This window comes from Cyclopterus lumpus, chromosome 9, assembly GCF_009769545.1.
Source record: "Cyclopterus lumpus isolate fCycLum1 chromosome 9, fCycLum1.pri, whole genome shotgun sequence".
Lineage (NCBI taxonomy): Eukaryota > Metazoa > Chordata > Actinopteri > Perciformes > Cyclopteridae > Cyclopterus > Cyclopterus lumpus.
Window position 1 is genome coordinate 15,514,551 of NC_046974.1, and position 22,962 is coordinate 15,537,512.

Consider the following 22,962-nt stretch of genomic DNA (forward strand, 5'->3'; position numbering starts at 1 on the left):
TATAAAACATATGGTAAATCGTTTATTAACAATGTTACACAATGTCCATCCTCAGCAGCAGTGGTTCTGCTGAGTGCACATCTGGCTATATCTTATCTGCTAGGATTCTACAGAACAAATGATCCAAATATACATACAGTAAACAACTCCATCAAGGACTTAAAAAAATTAATTTAGTAAAACATTTATGTGTAGGTTCATATATATATGTATATATATATATATATATATATATATATATATATATATATATATATAAAACAGTACAGTAAAAATTCCATACAGATTCGAATATCAATATGAAAATGTGAAAAACAGTGTTTTAGTGCAAAAACATTTTATAATATAAAAATATTGTGTTGTAATTTATTTCTGAAGAAGAGAGGACTTGGGAGCTGTGTGAGGTGAACAGCTTAGAGGTGTGTGTCGGCGATGGGGATTCGTCTCAGCTCCACTATTTGGGAGTTGGTTATGCTCCCTCCGTCGTGGCTTCCAGGGATGGACTCGTTATCGCTCACACTAAGGCCGGCCCCTAAAACAGACAAAGTCAGATTGCACTTCCATCCAAACACGTGATCTTTTCTGTGTACTTATTTATCATGTGCAAGAATGTCTGCAGTACATGTGCGTGTATTTTGTCATTGAGTTCTGTATATTACATACCGTAATACACAGTTTCATCAATTTATTAAAATGATAAACTATAGTTACCTCCACCAAGAAAGTTACCATATGTTTTCAGTGCCACTTGTTTGTTCGTTTGTTTGTAGGATATCTTGAGAACTTCCAGAGTTCAATATATTTAGGAGAAGAATTAGGCAACTTGCCAAACAAGATGTTTTTTTGTGGATCCAGCAAGTAATGAAAGGATCTCTGTGAGGCATTTCTAAACATTTTCAATATTTTGCATGAACTGATAGAAAAAGGAATAATATTTTATATTGTTAGATAACATATTCATGTTTTTCTCAGGTATCTACAGAAAAGAGACATGTTTTGATAGTTTCTTCATAGTGTTCACTTTTCTAGTGTTAACATTCCTATTTTACAATATTTATGAATTACACTGAATACCTGTCTCTGTCTTGATAAAAGTTGTTGTACCAGTAATGAAAAAAGTCCAAGACTTTTACTGTTAATAGTAATTGACACATTGCATTTCATTGGCATATTAGAGTATTGTCAATAAAGCAAAACAAGGTCCTCTCAGCTTCCTTTTCCTTGGTTGACTGCCCACTTCCAAAATAATGTGACGTATGAGTCCTATGACATAACCAGAGGGGCATCCAGACCTACGCTGCTCCTTCTTACACTGAGTGATAAGAAAACTCTGCTTTTTCACAGTAAACCAAAGTGTTAATGCTCAGCTCTCTGTCGTACTACGTAGAGTACATGTACTGAAAGTGCAAATGTGCTTCTGTGTGTGTGTGTTAATGGTTCACTACCAAATGAAGTGTGAAGAACCTCATTACAGCGCTACTTACTGAGCCCTGTCAGGTGATGCCCTATTGTATCATTTGATTAGCTGATTATCTGTACTGCTAACTGACTGGTTGAGTTTAAACCAGGCTACACCCTCAGTGTGACACGAATGTGCAAAGAGAAGGCCAGAGATCACCAGGGAAAGTGGGAAATGGAAGAATGTCCTCGTGACTGGTGTAACAACAAGTTGAAACATTTTGTTTTAACTGCAAAATACAGAATATTATATCTCAAGATTAGCAGACGATTGTTTGATCAAGTTTTGAATTAATGATCATAGATTTTCTTAATGCCATGCCAGAGACCTGCGAGGAGCCATCCGATTTCACCTGCCTCTTTGCTACACTGGATAATACAAACAATAACTTAATACAGCTGAGTTTGCTAATGAGGGGACCAATAAATCCTGTGGCCTGTTTGCTGCAGCCCAAAGCTATTTAAGGTTGAACACTACACCAGCTTGAGGATGGCAGGGAGAGGTTGGTAGAAGAGCAGCTCAGAGACAAATGTCTTGCTGCAACAACTGTTAGTTTAAATGACAAGGACACACACACACACACACACACACACACACACACCTGGGTCTGATTCGGGCTGTCACTACATGAAAGTAAGGTTAGCTTTTTGCTAAGTGCAACACTATTCTCTCAGCCTAATCCACATTCATTAACAACCGTAAATCTCTAGAACTCACACCTGCTAGGACACACTTTAAATTTGGATATCTCCATGGTTACAAGTTTTGTTTTTCTGGGATGCATGCTAGCAGGTATTAAGTGCTGCTACATATATCCAATGCGGTACGGAGGTACCTGAACAGACACTGTGAGGCTACAGCAAAGTAAAGTTGGATGTGGGTTTCACGACTCAAAGTCTGCTGTGTCCCAAGCAGGTCAAACGTCTCTGCAAAGTCAAATCAGACCCCAGGACCGTAGCTTGAAGGGGCTCAAAGCCATCAGAAGCATGGCATTGCTTAATAATGTTCAAGATGAATGATTCATATATTCTCTCAAAAGTTATTTCTCAACTCCGGAATCCCAAGAGATTACTCGGTCATTTAATGACCTGACTGTCCGAATAACTTTATGGTCTTTACAAGTCTGTCTGTCTATCTTCACTACATATCTATTATCTCTCCAAGAGCGACCGCCGTGCGTAGGACCAGACTCTCACTGTTTCCATGATGTGAGAGTAAAGCGGACTGGGATATGCCTAAAGCTGAGCTAGACAGTCATTTAGATATCTTGCAAACGCTAGCTACCTAAAACATGAAGTAAAATATGCTTTATAGATAAAGCTTGATGGTATCAATTGAATGTTTGGGACACTGCTAGAAAACAGCTATGACTACAGTCTATTTCACCGAAATCCCACAGAAAAATCCAAAATGCAAGATCATTCATTAGATTATAATATAACTACTGCACGCTTTAAATGGTTCAAAGTTTCTTCATTTTGCAATGTGACACTAAAACCAATTTCATGTCAGAAAATCACATCTTCACCAGCATCAGTGTCTAAAAATATCAACAAGTTATACTTTTAACTGTTAAAAGGAATAATATTGACAGACAATGTTGGCAAATTAGGCTCACACTTTGAGATGCATGGACCATTGTTGGGACAGTGCCAAACTACTGAATAAATAAGTACATTCTAAATTTGAGGCTAATTTGAGGAATTAGATTGACGTAAGCGTCACTGCATCACAAAGTGGTTATTTTCAGGTGGAGAGTCGGTCTCTTTCGGGTAATGTCTCACATTAACAGCAGAAGAGTGTCCCGCTGGACTGAGGCTGTTTCTGGCTGTTGTCCAGCTGGGCCCGATTCCTATTCAGACACTGGGAAGCAATTACTCTGTGATTTCAAAGAGCGAGGAGAGGACGGTCTGAGTGTGCCTGTTGGTGATGTATCAGTGAGCAGTTTGGGCCCTCAGCTCATTAAACATGGATGGCAACAGAGAAAGAATGGTTTCCATGGCAGCAGAGAGATTTAGGGTAAGCAGAGGAATGACCAAGTAGGGCTAATCGTAATAGATAATATAGATACTATATGTATGCACACTATGGAATAATCAAATACCCAGACACAAATAATGTAATTTGACCACCAAAGGCAAACGTGTCATAATCTCTCTCTCTCTCTGTTATAATTCAGTCTAACTTTTATGAACGTATAACATCTCTTTGTATTTGCCTAAAGCGAATGTACGTATGTGCCACTCCTGAATACAACGTTTTTTTTTATTTTGAGAGGATGTTGTGTTTTTCCTTTAATGTTTAAATTAGTATTGTGGTAAACAGTGTCATAGAAAAGTACTGGACAGGATGTTTTTATGCACTCAGTCAAAGTTTAACTAAAGCAACGTTGATTGACTCAACACGTAACAAATTAATCTTGTTAAATGGTCATATATATATATATATATTATTATATATATCTATATTATTATATCTATATTATTATATATATATATATATATTATATATACAGTATACAGTATATCTATATTATTATTATATATATATATATATATATATATATATATATATATATATATATATATATATAAAACACAGAAGGAGAAGTTGTTCACAAATGAACAAGGAACCTGTAAACTTTTTAACAATTTGGTGATAGTACTATTGATACCAAAGAGGAAATTCAATATTATATGGAGTTCCTGTGTTTTTACTTCTGCATAATCTGATGAAAAGATCTTTGTTCGTGCTTATCTTGGCCAGTCCCCAATAACCCTCAACAGGACCTATTGCTTAAAAGTAGGAAAACTAATACATTGAAACCAGTGTGCAATATAAATGAGATATAATATCGGAGTTTGTATGCAATTTCTAGGAAAATAAATAGCTGGATTTAAAAGTTTTTTTCAAGTCTTATGATGAAGATGCTGAACAAATAGTTAACAAGAAAGTAAAGTTGAGTTTTGAGCCTGCATGAGGAAAAAAAAACAATACTTTTTTAAACTCATTTGTCAAACATCTGTGTTTTGGTGGGGTCCTCACCAGTTTTTAAGGCAAAATATAAGGTCGTCAAACTCCTGGCGACTCCTCGTCTGCTATGACTAGATTGCTGTTGATGAAGCCTCCCTCGGTGGTGTACGCCCCCATCACAGGACTGGGTTTAAACACACTGCTGGGATGATTACTGGGCTGCAGCGACGTTCGTTCCCAGTCTGCTGACACCTGGAACACACAGATACACATTTACAATCCATTATGTCTTATTGTTGCTATTGGATTGATAGCAGCAAAGTAATATGAATAGTAAATAAAATGTATTCAATCAATTCATATAGCCCCTTTCAAAATTATTTTACAAGTGATTTGTAACCAGTTAAATGTATATGTACTATCATAATGCACACAATTAGTTCAACGCCCTAAAACATTAACTTCACATGAAAACAGGTCGACCATTCTCATCAACACACACACACACACACACACACACACAGACACACACACACACATGCGCGCGTACACACACTTAATTCAGAGAATGGCTACGTCTGTCAGCCGTGTAATCGTGTCTGTGATGAGTTAGGGTCAGGCAGAGTGCATGTTGCCACAGCACCCCTAAGGGTTAAGGCCAACGGACAGGGTCACAGTGGGTTCATGGGGTGAGAGCATGGTCATTGGGTTAGGGGTTTCATACTATATCAGCCTAACGTCAAGTAACTTATGCTGCCAGCACAGTGAGACAGATGAAATTAATTGCAAAAGTAGTATTTTTTTGTGGGAACTAAAGACTATATTCATGCAGAGCAAATAACAGAAGTGATGGGACAGAAAAAATATGGCAGCGAGTTAAATAAAAAGAGGAAGCTGACAATAGGGATTTTTCTCACAACAAATGTTGCATTATGCATGCATCACTGTCTTTTCTACAACAACCAGATAAACCATCATGTTTTCCACTCTGTTCATTTAAAATGAATTCCTCATCTCTCTGTGTACATGGATTGAGCGCTGTGTTGTACAAACTACTGAAGCTTTCTGGGCTGTAACCGGTACACAGCGTCCCAGTGAGGTGAATTAAGCCCCACCAGGCACCTCCGATCTCTCATATCCACTTGAAACGGAGGCAGTGAGAGGACGACTCAAACCTTTCAATAAGCTATTCAACCCTAAAGTCATATGCTCCCTCTCCCTATTCTTATCTCATTTCAATTTGCTTTCAACCAATCCACTCCACAAATCTTCACTCATCGAACACTCACATCGTGGCCTCTATCTGCAGCCTTATTTCTCTCACTGGGCTGTAGCCAAATATCAGAGAGGCAGGAGTGTGCTTTCATGAATAAAACAAGATTACTGGATTCCGATGTGTGGAGAGGGATTGAGACAGAGAGCGCAAAGGTGGAGTTCCCAGGAGTAATGAAGTTAAACCTGTTCCCCGTCTTCTCCTTTATTTCCTTCTTTTACAGCTCAGTCCTTATAGGGTATTCTCCTGCAGGGACAAAGTTGCTTCGGACACAGACTCACTAAAGCACTGCATGTGTGTATAGTATTTTGTTTGTGCTTGCATGCGATGTGCATTATGTGGGGTTTGTAAAGGCTGACCATTTACACACATAATCTGAATCAAGTTGAAGCAGACAAGCCAGAAGAGTGTCTGAGTGAGTATGAACGTTCTCTGTGGAGTCACGCTCAGCTGATGTGAGAAATGTGTAAAGGAGGACCAGGAATGGGCAAATAGAGCCATGGGAATGAGGGCATGGGAAAAGGAGGGGAGAGAGGAAAACCGACAGGTGGAAAACAGTGAGGGAAGGTAAAGATTTATTTGTCATATATTTTTATGAGCTGGGCCTGAATTCTATTGTGTTGCTATCATTCCTATGAGATAGGATTTAAAAAGAAAACTTAATTATACACCACCATCTCTCCAATAGGGCACATATGAACATACTCTCAGTTTAGCCAGATTATCTAAATGGTTCAAAGTCAATCAAATGATTTAGAGGGGAAAACAAAAGTGAGTGCACCCAAAATGTAATTAATCTCTCATTGCAAAGAAAAGCAGCATGTGCTCACAACTGTGGTACAGTATGTTTAAGTTGAACCAGGTAGTGTATTTTTGGAATGGTTGTAGCCAAAAGATTGACATAACCAGTGGAAATGAAGGGCAAATCAGGATCATAAAATCACTAATTTCCATAACTAGGATATAGTTAGGAGTAGAAAATGAAGTGCACTGTAACTAAAATAAAACTGCTTAGCATTAGAGTCGGAAACATGGTGTTGATAAATGCTGTAAATCCATATAATCTAGTGTGTCAAGTATGTGTTTATCTCTGATGGCCTATTTAGATCTGTGTGTGCGTGTGTGTGTGTGTGTGTGTGTGTGTGTGTGTGTGTATGTGTGTGTATACCTCCTCCATGGCGCTGATGAGATTCTGAGTTGATTTGCTGATGTCGCCCCCCACAGTGGTGGGCCTCCCTCCCTGGTAGGTAGAGTCAGGACTGTCATGGCCGCTCATCTCCACTGTATAACTGGCTTTAGTCGGCCAACACAGCTGGTTGTGCATGACAAAGTACACAGCAAACACATACAAGCCCTGTAGAGAAAGAGGAAAATAATAATTAATCAGTATAATTAATATAAGATCAATCTAAAGCCTGTTTCATTCAAGGAATCTGTAACATTATTGAATTCATCTCTTTGTTCGGATAAAGTCTCTGATGCTGGCAGATTTCACGGTTGCTTGTAATGTCAGGGATTCAAGAACTAAATGCTAAAAATATGAATGTAGATATGTTAAAATTGTAAAACATAAACATGAATTGTGGTATTTCTAGTCATACTTCATCAGGATGCATTATTACTAAGCAATCATTAACAACAGCCTCTCCTCCAGCATGATTAATGGAGAATTACTCCATCATGGACCATGACATCATTGGCACCCTGGTATGTCTGCTTCCTCCACTTCCCCGTCATTACCGAATCCTCTTGGTCAATACCACCGGGCTGTGAATTACCCTAAAACACCAGAGTGTCAAATACCACGGGGCCCTCCCGTATTTCACAACACCCATCACTGGACGATGACGGCAGAGATGGGACGCACAAGAGTGCAGGGCACAAATGTAATGAATGTGTGCACATACAGGGGCACACAAACACACAACCCAGCCTCACATTGATACATAAGAAAATACTGAAATGGGTCTTAAGTAAGTTTCTGAACACCATGAGAGACAATAAAACATACATTTCATAACATTATTTGGAGAGCAACTGACATCACTGGAGACATGACAAAAATACCTTTTATGTAAAAAAGAAAAGTCCAGCTTGTAAGGTGGAAAAAAAAGAGCTGGACATCGATAAGTCAGTTAACTGCCTGTGAGTGTCATACATCCACAAAAAATGTATACTTGTCGGTGCATTAATGCACCGTTAAGGACAAGTGTGAATGAGCTTCAAAATGAGAAAAGTATGTTTATTAAGATATGGGACATTTCGGGGTTAAGAGCTGGGTTAAAGAAATAAATGAACCACCCTTGTGTGACAACAAACAGTGAACAAAAGCAGCCAGGTGTTTTTCATGAGCGGGTGTGTATGTTGCAGCTAACGACCTGTGATTAGCACAGGTCGTTAGCCTGAGGAACAGGCTTTACAACCACAGGCCTGTTATGTAAGTGTTCTCTGGTCACTGGAGAGGCCACGTCTTTAGAGATGGAAAGCACAGAACATGAGCAGAGCAGCAAGGACAGGGAAGATGGTGGGGGAAGGGGGAAGCCCAGTTTGGATCAAGAGAAAACAAAGAGGGGCATGAGCAGAGACATTTGGGGGCAAGAATGAGAATAAAGTTGGATGAAGTGTATACATAGCAGGGGACGATGGAAAGAATAGCTAGAGAGGTGTGTTGTCTGTGATAGGTCAAAGGGACAAGGACACAAATAATATAAACCAAGGGAAATAAAAGACAACAAAATCCTTTGATCTGACTCACGTGAGAGTAACAATTATGTTGTTGGAAACAGTGTCCTTTTTGTTTTGAACTGCATAATTGAAGTGTTTTGTGGAAATAACTTTCAGTATAGAAGCAACAGATCTATTCCCCCTGCATCCTAATTCTCTGCAGGCTTCCTGTGTGTGGACAAGCATGGGTCTGTGTCTTCTTCTCCATAATGACACATATCCTGTGTCCTATTTATAGGCGAGTACAAAGGTTGCATGAGTAAGCGTGGGTGGAATTGAATCTTAATGGAGCATGGTGCTGCTTCACTGTTGTGGATGTCTCTCAACAAGGTAAGGTTTACCAGCAGAGGGGCTGCCGCAGGAGGAGATAGTGAGGGGTGGCGCTGCGGTGATTAGATCATTGTCATCTAATTTAGCCGGATGTGGTACAGATGAGGTCCAGAGTAACAGTGTGGTTTAATGGAAAACAAGGAATGGAAGGAATAATTCAAAGAAAAAAAAACTGTGGGCTATGCTTTGAAAAGTCTAATGTTCCTCATTATCACTGCGTGATGTGATCAGTTTCACAGATGGGTTCAAACGAATACCCTGCTGCAGACTAAGGGTTGCTTTCTACGAGCACGGTGCTCAATAAGCAGCGCGTAATCTGTACCCGGCATCACAAGCACAGTTGTGCACAGCTGTTACATCTGCAGCTGTTTAACGGTGTTCAGTAATCAGCTGTTGGGAAATGTGCCACATCAATAACAACAACAAGGTAAACATGGAAAATTCTCCTAATGGAAAATACACGACATGAAGGAAACCACAAGAGCCGCTCCACTATACTTTGCAGCAGAGACCTACAGTGACCTCAAGACAATGAACAAAATAGAAAATGATAGCGTGACAGATCTGAATAAAGGATCAAATAGCGCGTTAAAATAAGCAGCCAGTGGAAAAATAACTTGCCAGAAAAAGGTTGTTATGCAGAATCTGCCTGTAAAAAGAGTTTGAACATGAAATCTAATATAAAGAGATCTAGTAAGGGTAAGTGTGCGAATCGTCTTCTTGTGCAAGATTTTGTTTTTAAGCATTTTGTAAATAGTTCCATTAGAACTTCCTGCAATGGCACCAGAACACATTGACACAGAAATGTACTTCTTTCATATCTTTGATCTGTTATCAATCTCATGATCTAATTCAACGTGTACAGAGTGCTTGATGAGAAGTACATTTTTAGTGTCTTTATCAGGATCCCATTTGCTTTCATCAAACTTTCATTCTACTAGCAGCCTCACTATAAAACAAAACTATTTTCCGCTTCACAGGAAAAAAATTAAGCTTGCTCCATAAAATGTGTTTGCTACTATGCTTAATTCATGGTAAGAGCATCTCTATCGACACATAGTATCTTGGCTAAGCAGTGTTTTGTGAAAACTGGGTCAGAGGAGTTGTTTACTGCTAATCAATGTCCTTGGACACGCTTTGGCTTTGGAGCTCTTTACCTGTCTGTTCCACTCTAATGAATCCTTCCTCAGTCCTACAGCAGACCCAGACCAAATCCCAGAGGCTCCCGTTTTAGTCTGAGCTTGCGATGTAGGAGCTAGGATTGAAAATCTATTGCCATTGTTCTTTGGGCTGTGACGGCCAACTTGTATCCAGAATTCATCCCACCTGAAACCAAGGTCAAAGTTGGTGTAATAGGATGCAATCTATTGAAGTCCTTTTATGCTGTATTTCTCCTCTCTCAGTAGAAATGCAGGTGATTGCCGTAGAGGCATGAGGGGTGCATGCATGTATGTTATTTGTGTGAAGGCAGATATCTAAGGATTGGAGGCAGAAAACTGAGAGACTTCGGGGGCCTAAATCCAAACCAAAACACTTTAAAGTCACTCCATGGGAACAAAGGACTTTCATCTAAAGTGTTCCCACAGGGTTAAGGCAGGATCTTTACCTCAGTCGAAAGATAAATGAAGCTTGTGTCGAGAAAAAACAGACATCAATCTCATAAAATGTAGGAACATAAGAAATGAATGGTCACTGAATCTCTCAGTGTGTCACAGAACTCACAAACCTGGTCATATAACCAATGACCGCTGACTTTAAAGAGCACCATCACACTATTGGTCAGTGGAAGAAACTGACCACATGATGTCACAGAGTGAGGCCAACTCTATTGGAGCTCATAAACAAGTGCTAAGTGCGACATCGACCGTTGGCGTTGACATCACTTCTCTTCATTAGTCGCTTTACCAACAGGAGAAGTTTACTTTGGTGCAAAACTGTTGTCTTTGGCATGTGGATGCCACATATCACCACCGGTTACCACATACCTGTTATGGCACACTTTACAAGCAGATGGTGTCTCTCAGAAGATGACAGAAGAGACCACAACATGTACAGGCTTGATATGAAAGAAAAGAGCATATTGTACCAAAGAAAGGGGAGCTTCCTGGATATCTTTGCAAAGAAGACATTATTGAGTTGTTTAAGATGCAAGACATTCCTGCAGCGTTAACACGCACATTATATTGGATTTATAGTGGATGGTCCCAATGTTGAAGCCATGCTTCCAAACCAGCATTACGTCATGATGTCTATAGAAGTGCTCAGATGGTTTGTGAGCTCTTTAAGGCTTTTAGGAAGCGACAGCAGGCTCTTTTTCTGTGAAACTGTTTAGTGAAATGTTCTTGCTCAACACCAGCTCAGCCATGTGCAACAAGAATAGTACAAACAGAAACAATGTGTCATACTAATGATTATTGATGACATCAGAAACACCAATATGTAACTAAAATGTTCAAGATAATAAGGAATAAGCTCAAAATAATCCTGATAGTCATTATAATGCACACTGTGATCAAAGCAGTGAGTCTTCTATGAATTGCATTTAAGACGTGGCCAAGGATAAATCTATTCTCTAATAGAGATTGCTATCAAATACTAAAACCAGAGGTATTAGCTGAGTCCAACCTTTAGTTATTGATGATCGTCTGTTATATAACTGTTTGAAGTTATAGTAGAGAGCAGTATAAATGTCTGGGAGTTTGCATCTGTGACGAGCTATTTGGTGATAGAGTTATCTTGGGCTTTCTTTATCTCCTCTGATACATGGAGCACAGAGTGAGGATAAAGACAGGGAGCAGCATTGTAAGAGAGGAGCAAACAAAGAGACAACAAAAAGACAAAGCACAAATGGAAAGTGGAGACAGAGAGAGAGAGACGGCAATGAGAGGCCTCAGAGAGATGTGACACAGTGATAGCCCTGCCTCTCTCTCCCCTCCTGAGGCTCTTCTTGCTCGGCCTCGGCCAACACATCAAAGCAGGGCTTCAAAGAGGGATGAAGTAGCCTTCATCACTCTCTCGCTCTCTAAGTCAACAATCCATACACACACACACACACACACACACACACACACACACACACGTACCAGCCTACTAGCCTAAATCATGAATATTTAATTTGTGTTAACTCCATGAAAGCTCTCTGATATTACAATCCATGAAATACAAAAAGATTTACAAACTATCACACAGAAGAAAATATCTGTTAATCAAAAATAACATCCTGAAACTATTGCGCCCTGATACACCCTCAAATCCTAGCTCCGAGCGTTTTCTCCTGTCTCAGTGTGCATAGTTTCTAAACAGCAACATCCTCTTGGAGGTAATGGGTAATAGTGACAGGGCTAACTGAAAAAAAAATGCTAAAAATGCTAACTTAAAATCCAACCCACTGCTTGAGGATGCATATCAAAACATGTATTTATATTAGTTTCACACACACACTTAGTACATTAACAGAGATGACAACTTACATTTATGCTGATGGCACACTAATGATTAGATGAAGATGACGAAAATGAAGAGCAAATCAGTACACTCATCTTTTTGGTACAGTGTATAACCGAGAGAAAAGGAAAGCAAGTGGTGAGATGCTGCTGTTGATTGAGTGTATGAGTAAAATAACTGTATCAATGAACAAATAAACAAGTACAGGTTAGACAGGTACGAAAGCACGTCAACAAACAAAAAGATAAACAAGTAAATGAGCTCACCAGCAAGCAGTTAAAGATGACGTAGAGGATGAGCATCCACAGGTACCTGTAGCCAATATGGAGTCCTGCCCACAACCAGACCAGGGAGATGAGCAGGAACAGGTAGAGAACCAGCGGCACCTCTGGAGCAAAAGAAAGCAACCACGGAGGTTAAGTGAAATACACAACTGAATGTCATCCATTTTATGACTATTGTAAAATCCATATTTTATCAAAATCAGAATCAGCTTTATTGGCCATGTATGCGTATACATACATAGACTCATCACCGTCCCGGACGAGGCTGATGAGCAGTTTGTCGTCTGCAAACTTTATATTATTTATAGTACTTTCAATGAATAAAAGCTAATAATTGCTACGGTATTCTTTGTATCATTGCGCACACACACACACACACACACACACACACACACACACACACACACACACACACACACACGGACACACACACACGCAATTACTACTTGATACACTGTAGAGGTTAACATGATATAAATGATTCACACTTGAATCCAGATGTTGATGCATAATCTGGTTTGTGGGTGATATACAGTACAAAGGAATCCTCATATGTTGCATGTTTCTGAAGTGGGGCAGTAAAAAGATAGGATTGGTGTGTTTGAGCCAGGAGCTGTTTAATGAGCCACTCCTTACTGCCCCAATTCAGCATTGGTGAACATGCCTTTTCTACTGCAAAGGTCTTAATGAGCACATGTAAAGTCATGTGGATCCTGATTAAAGCCCATACTAATGCTTGCTGTACATTGCTGGAGAGTAAAAAGTTTGGAGAAGCCCTCAGGCACGTGCACACAGCACTCATGTATGCCAACAAGCAAGCACTCAGGGCCGCATTCCCATTTTACCCACTCAGTGCTTCATCTTCTGAGCATTTGCCAATAAAGCTGTTCATGATCTAAGAGCCAATGTGCACGATTATTTTGCTTGTGGAAATGGCACAGACAACTGGCATATATAGCATGTTAAGCCTCATTTGAATACACTGTATATCTTAAGATGATCATGGACATAGAAAAGAGAAATAGAAATTCCTCTCATCAATTCACTAAAATAAAAGGTATGTATTTGTGGCTGGTATTAATCGTCTCGTTAGGAACATATGGCTGCTCTGTTATTTAGTCGAAGCTCCAATAGGCTGCAAAACAAACAGCCTGGTGGGCAATTTTGTTTTATTAATCTTTTTGTTATTAACTTCTAAATGTTTGAAAATTACATTAAAAAATAATACTAGCAGCCTAGTAATATTCTTGATAATAATAGTAATAATACTAATATTGATGCCACAAACCTTGTGGCCAGCCTTCATCTTGGCTCATCTCACCTCTCACTTCTATTCTAGGTGTGCACTCAGTAATAAGCACACACTTTAGTCATCAAAGCCCTAAAACACTCTTACACACACTTGCCACAAAAGCATACAAACAGTTGACCTCATGCTCATGCATGATGTTTACAGTCACACACACTCACCAATCTGCACACAGAGAAACACTGAATCACGTTTGCTGTATTTGGACTGCGTCGAGTGTTTCTCAGATAAGAGGAGACCAGTGAGAGGTTTATCTGCACGTGTTTCTAAACTGAGCTCTTCTGGAGCAACTAGTAACTCACTTTCCGTCCGATATCGTACTGTCAGACATACAGTACAGTATGTCACGCTGCAAAAGCTGAGGTGAGTACCGCACCTCAGCTTTGATCTGTAAAAGGTAAGGACAGATACATTTATATTCCTTTAAAACACTGCCTTTTGAACTATGAGAGTTCAACACCCTCAGTCTCATAATGAAGTGGAGGCTGAACTAGGGCCACTTATGTATCCTTGCACCTCCTCTATATCACGTCGTGGTGTACCTCTCATCTTGAAAAATCTAATTGGAGGAGAAAACAACATGAGCACTCCATTCAGTCCACTGTCAAGAGTGAGTTGTCCCAACAGATAGAGAGAGGCTCATTACTATACATCTTGTTTCATTCAGGAGAAGATACTTAAGGAGAACATGACTGCAAGTCTAAAAACTGTGTATCTTTTAAATGATTGTGGTCCTTATAAAGAAGAACATTTGACATACGATTAGAAAAGAGGCTCCACTTGATGAATTCACTTTACAGTTGAGATTTTTGTGTCATTAATTAGGGGAAGAGATTTGTTTACCAGATCAATGTCACAGATGTAATCATAGACTCTAAAAAAAGTGGACATAATCTCACGCACTCACCCATTGGTTGGTGGACTACTGTTTGGAAGCCTTGAGTTCGGCATTGTCATCTTGTTTTTTGCAACCAGAAGTGACATGAGAGGGTGGAGCTAAGTGCAAACGAACGATGAATAAGACATAAACGACCAAAGCGTTACCATTACCTTTCATGAAAGGGTTACATTTCTAAGACGAAAAAACACCCAGACCAGACAATCCCATGCGACCTGACCACCAGAATGTAGCTACGCATACTCTAAAGAATACTCTGCCTAATTGTCTATTTTACTCTAAATGGGACCTTAATTAACTATATGGTCATCAGACTGTAATGAAGAAAACTTTGAACTAGCGATTTAGACCAGAAACTCATGTTTACAATGTTTACTGAGGTAGTAATAAATCAAATTAGAAGTAGGGCTATTTTCTCAGACGCAGGTTGCCGCTTGGGTGTAATACACTAGTTATACACAGTCAACAGAATATTCAAAACACACCTACATCATGAACAACACACTCAACATGGCTGTAATGTGTGCTGCAAATGAGGGACGACAAGAAAGAACACAGCCGACATGGCTCTGATACTCAGCTGCCTTAAATGGCATCATATTGGAAGTAATAGAACCAAACTGAAGAGTAAAGAAAGAAGAGGGATTGGAAACAAGGTTGAGGCGTCATCTTCCAAATGATCTGTACCCCAGGCACACATAAACAGGGACAATGCACCACTTGAAAATGACGCTGATGAGTCCCTCTGTAGTCTGCTGGCTCGTGTTATGTGGGACAGACTGTACAGTTCACTTCACAAGTAGGATCCAAACACAGAGCCCTGGCCCCAAGTTTGCACAAAAAGGCCTCACTGAGGTGCCACTTCCACCACCCTGTCCGTTCCACTCTGCTCCAAGTTCTGCTCCTTATCTCACTGCAGCTTTCCTCTGACTGCAGTGCACCTTCTCGGCCATGTTTCCTTCTTCTCATTTTCTTCTTTTTCATGCCTTTCCCTCTCCCCTTGAGACTTGTTTCCTGTGAGTCTTTGTTCATTCTGTCATTGTTTTCCGATGCTTCAGTAATATTATTTAACACCTGGTCCCTTTGTGTTTCACACTCACTCTGGACAGTCAGTGTTAATTTTCTGTATGTTTGTTCAAAGATGATTAATCTGCTTCAAAAGCTTGTTCATCCCTTGCTTTTCAGGGGTTTTCTTAGTCTTTTTCCTCAATCTTCTCAAACTTTCTACTGTTTTTAGTCAGAGCAACATACGCTTTACTATACATCTCTCACTTTCTTCTATTTTGCACATCTGTATATCTGCCCCCTCCTTGGTTTGAGTTTTCCAACCATGTAAGCACATTTCAGTCTGTGGACAAGGCAGAGCTCCCACAGTAAGAACAGGTTCCCAGAGCCAAATGCTGACTGACTGCTTGTCTTGATACCACTAAGAATAAGCAGAAAGAAGCAGAGCAGGCATTTTGTCAGGACTCAGCCAGCCGGACTCCCTCCTCAGCCCGTTCACACAGTGACACCCGGTACCTCAGAGCGCGCTGCCAGGGAGCTACGGGCTTGGAGGCGGGGACAAGCCAGGGGCGCTCCAACTCACACCTGAAGCCACTCAGCTTGTCCCACAGCTGCAGCTCGTCAGCTCGTTGTATTCGGGGGGATAAAGATCAGGACTGTCTGTGTTGACGTTGCGAGTTCGTGCCATGATGTCCGTGGACTTTCCTCCTTGTGTCGTCACTGAACTTTCCCTCGTGTCTTTGCTGACTTTTTTGTGTGGAGTATTTTCTTGGATTTTTTGGGGTTTGATGTTCGATCACCCGTGGACTAAGGGGACACTTTGAGTTTTTTGTGTTTCTTTTCTAAGTGACTTGTTGTGCTCAATAAACTACGCCGTGTGTTCGGCTAGAACTAAACCTTGCTGTTGTCGTGCGCTTGGGGTCAGAGACAAACCATAACACATTTTCTGCTAATGCATATGTGTGCATATACTTGTATATGTGTGAGCATGCATTAATGGATATGTAAGTATTTGCATAAACACATAAGCAAGTCTCAGCTCTCTGCGAGGGTGATGCTAAATTATGGCATGGGGCTCTTTCTGCCTGGCGAAGCTGAGAATTAAACAGTGTAACCTCCAATAGTGAAATTTCTGCTCAAAACCATTTGTCATTTCTCTGGACATGCAGGAGCTACTTTTCTCCACAGAAGCACAGAACCCAGTTTACATTTGACCAGAGCTGGTTCCTACTGTGAGAAGACAAACTGAGAGCAGAACGTGGGTTCAACAAAAACAGCCGCGGTAGAAACTTGATACAGTGCTGACATCACTGTCACAGAGAGGTCAGCAGCTGTAATAACAACAAGCTGTAATAAGTGTGTGTTGAGCACACACAAACATCCCACACGCAAGTAATATGTAACTAAGTGTGAACATTTAGGCACAGGGAAAGTTGTGTTTTTATGTTGCTAAGAACAATGACAATACTAGTACTAAGGTTGCAAACATATGTACTTTCAGCAATTTACAAAGGAAACAAAGTCCATCAGTGGTGGAAGAAGTGTTCTGATCCTTTACACAATTTGAACCATGAACAATACAACAAATTACGAATACTCCATTATATGTAAAAGCCCTGTGTTCAAAATCTCACTTAAATAATAGATGTATTAGCAACAAGTATCACATGTATTGAACTAATTATGGAGCATTATATATTCAGATTATCATTTTTGTAATACTGATGTATGAATGGATATGCAGTCGTGCATTTCAACTACAGCTAAGAAGAGAAAAATAATTGTTATTCATTCAACTATGGTCTGTTGAAAAAAATTGACCGCCTGCTCACTTCTGTATCAAAAGAACTTCATGTTTTGCACACACACCTTATGGCATGAGGACTGTGATAAGGGCTTACTGATGTGCTTTGAATAGTACTTTTGTAAGTTTGCTGGCAAGCCTGACAGCGGACACAATGAAGTTTCAGAAACTGGCGCACTTCCTTTTCGCTGACGTCAGAAGTCCTGCTATATCTTGCCCAGTGAGTTTGACATTCAGGCTTCTTACAAGAATTCACGCACATACTCACACATATATATACACAGCGAAGCTCTTAGCCTCAGTTGTTTGCTGCAGTGAGGCATTTTAAAATGTTGTTGACATGAATATTCACTGTTCGAATCTCTCAGGTTCTGCACACAATCTCAGCTCGGTGGGAATGTCAAAATTAAGCAAAACATAACTGAATAGCATATCACGGCGTACCATAAGATGTTTTGTGATTGGTCTATTGTCTAACTACCACATATTGCCAGACTGAAACTGTTCATGGCTGTTGTAACCGTGCCCGAGACTTTTAAACCTGTGACACCTTTTGCAGCGTATAGAACAGATTTGTTTTATTCTGCTTTGGACTCGGGACACGTTGAGAAAAAGCCTACACTGATACAGTATACTGCAAAGAGCTGAACAGAGTTGAGCTCTGCATAACACTATTACAACAACAAAAAAGAAAACAGTAATTATATACAGTGAGTGCACACTGTTTATGTTGTTGCATGGTCATATACAGGTATGTGCATGTTTGTGTGATATTGTGTCATTGTGCGTCCAAATAAAACTAAAGGTGCAACCAGCACTGAACCGTGCATGGACTTTGATAAAGAATGTTGCTGTCCAATATTACAGCTGTTCTACACAAAATTAAACACACATATTCACACATCAAGGGTTGTTCTGTTCTCTGTGCTTGTGCCACACACACTCAGTCGTTGGAGTGCTGCTTTGAATAGAATTTGCTGTGCCAAGCTTTCCCGGCATTTGCTCTCTCGTTCTCTCTTTCTCTCTCTGTGTAAATAAGGAGTTTTGGAAGCTGCCTTGTTTGCTACATTGACTGCTTCCTGTTTTTCTTATTCAACACACAGTACAGTACCATATTCCAAGTCTCTTATTCTTCAACTCACCCCAAACCTATCCTGTCTACTTTTGATCTCTGTTGTCTGCATGGTCCATCACAGTAACATGTTCCTGTGAGGCAAAAGTCCTACAGGCTGACCTTTAGCCTCAGCCTGGTTTTTGAATGAGAAAGTGTTGCTCTCATTAATAATGCACACCTACCTGCAGCTCTACAAAGCACTGTTTTGGTGTGCCACACTACTTTAGAGGCCACACACAGTGTGTAGGGCAGACCGCTTGCCAGCCAAAGGACTAGCACTAATTCAGGCTTTGCGTTGTCATTGGAGGGCCTTGACTGAGCAAAACAAGCTAAAGCCAGCTGATTCTCACCGATGGCCACTGATTACAGCCATGACACGGAGGCATTAAAGTGGTTTGGTAAGGATCTTTATGTGCAGGCGAAGTGACCGATTGCGCTAAAAAAATACTCCTGATTCATACAGACCATAACTCTATGATCTTACATAAAGTACAAGTTTGGGGTTGTAACCACACATCTTTCAACACTGCATTCAGTGCATTGTAAGCACATTAAAATCCCTGTCTATTTAAGTGCAATGGCTAAAAGAAAGTGTGTCTGTCAGCATTATTTTCAGTCATGGAAGCAGGTATTGTTTTGTTCCTGTGTCATTAATCCCTTGGGTACACACACAGCAGACACAGACAGTTCCTGTAAACTGAGCAAAATAAGGGGCTGAAAGTTTTGCAATCTACTTCCTGAGGGCATCCTGGCAGCAGGTTACTTGTTTTTGTGGGCCAGATTTAAACATTGTGTGACTTAACACTTGAGCAATTTTATGTGCATAGATATTGTTTAACTCATATCTATGCTTATGCATAACTGGGTTAATTTATGTTTGTGAACGCACATGCTGTATTCGATACCTGTGCTGTTGGTTCGTCCTCTGAAAATGTCGTCGTAGGCCTTCCACTGCAGAGTGACCTGGTAGACGTGGATGAACACTACCATGACTGCAACCAGGCAGATGAGAGGCACCAGCACCGCGGTACAGAGAGCTGCATAGATGTTTGGGATGAAGCACCTAGAGAGGGGATGGACAACATTATAAGTGATTGGTTAATTATTTTAAGTGTATGTGGAAATAAGCAGAATGTATGTGAATAAAAGAGGAAATTGAAGGAGAGAAAGGGGAGTTGAGTAAAGTGTGCATTCATCCCTACGGTAAGCTCTAAAATATGGAAAAATATCACATGCCGATATTGCTCTATATTTAGTCAAGTTAAGACTGTGTTTCTTCAAGTTTCACCAACAGGTTCTGGCTGGTGAGAGCCGGCCTAAGACTCAGCACTCTTGCTCAACAGCAGCTTTTGCTGTATGTTCTTAAATCTTCTGAGCAACCAGGTCAATCTGCAGCTACAAAGTGTTGCAAGTGTTTTTCTATTTATAGACTGAAAGAACAGTAAAAACATCCATCATGAAACACTTAGAAAGGGAGAAGAACATGGAGTGGTTATGTGAGTTCATATGCTGAAAGGTCTGTTAGGCAGGATCATGTGAAGGATGCTTATTGTTTTTATTTTCTCTTCTCAATCAAGTTATCTTTTAATTTCTATAATTTGTCTATTGGTGTAAGCTGGCCTAATTTTCTTTCCTGGGAAATCTCAGGATTCCTTTCCCAGCTTCTGTCCAATCAGACATGTTTTTTCTTTCTTAAAAAAAACTTAACTGAACATTTTTCTCTGGGGAAAATCAACATCCTCATATAAACTGCTAACTGCCAAACAACTATCAAAACACTGATGTGACTGTCCTTTTCACAAAACAAGTTTGGCCCCTGGTTTGGTGGGAGTGTGAAATACAGATAGGACCTCACAGGAGGCCTGAGTAATCGCAGAGAAATAATTGGAGCTATGCTAGCCATAACATGACATGAGGTATGCCAAATAAAGCATTGCATCATCATTTACCAACAAGACAGCCAGACTATGAGAATTGAAACACACTGGAATATGTATATTTGTACGGCTGTGGCCTTGTGAGAGGATGAGATCTTACTGTAAGGAAAGTCTCACAAGAAAGTGAAATCCCAGGGATTCCTGTCGTGAATGAAAAAAACATTACGCAGGGGCCCATTTCATCAACTTTATAGCTTGGGAGAGAATAAATAAAGTGAGTAATGACTTTTATCTGGGCTTTCATTGAAATACTGCAGGGATTTTCTTTTCTATACATATGTGTGGAGTGTAATCGGTCACTTAAGCAGAGCGTCTTGTTTAAGGAACGCCTAATATAAAGTTAAAAGTATGAATCAATTCTACATTAAGGAGACATACATGCTGCCATGGTAGCCTCGACTCACATGATATGATAGCAAGACATTAAAGTTGTATTTACATTTCCACAGGAAAGACTAAAAAACAGCCTGCATGAAATAGATTATTGTCAGGTTTAAATGTCCACTATAGGAAATTACTTGAGCAACTTGGCTTTAAAGTACTCAAACTATACAATAGTATGTCCAGATAACATAGTTTATCATATCAGACTTAAATAAGAACTAATAAGATACAACTGTATATACATTGTTTTTTCCACTCCAAATTATGATTATGAGATAAACTGCAGACCAAAAGCCAAATGGGTGATGCATCTGTTGTGAGATATATATTATCACTTCTGCTTATCAGCAATGCTTGGGTAATGCTTGAGAAGAAGTGCTGCATCATAATAAGTATCCTGTGTAAATCCAAACTATATGGAAGATGTGGTTGCTGCAGTTGTAATAGAAGGGGTGACAACACAAGCATACAATCGTGACAAAAACAGGCTTCTGTTGACACAAATACATACAAATGCAATATGTATGGCACAACAATGCTCAGTGACGTAAGGTTGGAGGTTGACACCTGTTTGTATGCAGGCAGGGTGAAGCTGAGAGAACTTGAGTTGTGAGAAAACAAGACGGCTATCTGTTTACAAGCAAGAAGAGGAGGAGGGAAGGAGAGAGGAAATTCAAAGGCTGCCTCATTCCCTGTAAGAGGAAGGTACGCTTCCAGGGTAACTGAATACTCCTCTGTATCCTTGAATCTCTCATGTGTACGCTCACTGTCTCGCACACACCCACTCTCAGGAAACACGCACACAGTACACACTCTATCCCAAGGATAACAGCCACACCTAAGACCTCTGGCTAACTTTAGATGTGATTTAAGGGTTCAATCTCCTTCAGTATTTGACTGGGCCTGTCATGTACGTTTGATCAGACATACTCAATGTAAAAAGTTTACTTTGGCAATTACTACACACGGACACACATGCACACGCACACACACACGTATTGCACAGACACAGCTGATTAGGAACCAGTGACCTCATCTGTTGTGTTCTAGGACTCCTTGATTCATTTATTTGATTGGGCGAGCTACCTCCTCACATGATGTCACTGGCTCAGTTGTTTGCTGTTTGTTCGGGTCTAGCCCAAAGTAGAATTTACCTAAGCCTAAAAAAGAAAGTGAAGTCACCGCGGCTGACTTAAAAAAAACACACCGATGGGTCAGTTCCACTTCCTTTTCATCCGGTCTAAAGACCACTTGTGGGTGTGTTTGTTGTACGCAAGTGTTTTGCAATGGCAACTCACACATCTCCTTGAACCAGCCCGTATACAGTGTGTATGGTCCATCCAAAGCCGCCGAGCAAGACGATGACCAGGACAATGATGACCAGAGCTGGAAGTCCCCAGCCCAACAGGAAGTAGAGCAGGTATCGACGCTCTGTGTGCTCATCATTCATCACCAGCACTTGCCAGAAGTTCACCGCCTGGGTACAGAATTTGAGAAAACAACTAGTGTACAGGACCGTAAACACAAAAGCAGAGGCACGCCAACAGAAGCAGCACCTTGATGAACTATAATAATAATAATAATCAATATTGTTGTGAGGAAACACAAAGTGTTTGGAGTTTGGATGATTTATTTCATTTTTCTTTGAGAACATTTGCACGTCATAGTGAGTGAATCACGTACATACAACCACACTTTTATCACACCCACAATAGCTTTGTTTTCTTTGTTATCCAGCAGGCTTTGGTAGTCTCATCCATCTGATGCACTGAGCCCAGCACTGTTACATACGCAGCTTTCCTGAACACCTGTTGGTTGTCTTATCGCTTTATAAAGACCTCGGCAGGCAGTTACATTTTAAATTGCAATTTTAGACGTCTGCACTGATGAAGCGCAAAGGGCAAAGGCAACTTTGGAAAATGGAGAGCTACTTAGTTTTTCCCTTGAGTTTAACTTTAAAATTCCAGTCTATCTTGTGATCTGGGGTTACAAATTGATGACATTTGACATCAGGAGAATACGAC

At 40.2% G+C, this 22,962-nt stretch overlaps 1 protein-coding gene across 1 annotated transcript in view; it reads right to left on the minus strand.

Moving 5' to 3' along the window:
- Positions 1-22,962, minus strand: part of adgrv1 (adhesion G protein-coupled receptor V1) — a 99,738-nt gene continuing 76,776 nt past the window's right edge. The window contains 7 exon segments of the mRNA XM_034540852.1: positions 1-533; positions 4,507-4,542; positions 4,544-4,684; positions 6,874-7,059; positions 12,470-12,591; positions 19,523-19,680; positions 22,237-22,415. Of these exon segments, the coding sequence (XP_034396743.1) occupies positions 414-533; positions 4,507-4,542; positions 4,544-4,684; positions 6,874-7,059; positions 12,470-12,591; positions 19,523-19,680; positions 22,237-22,415 (942 nt within the window). The 3' untranslated portion in view covers positions 1-413.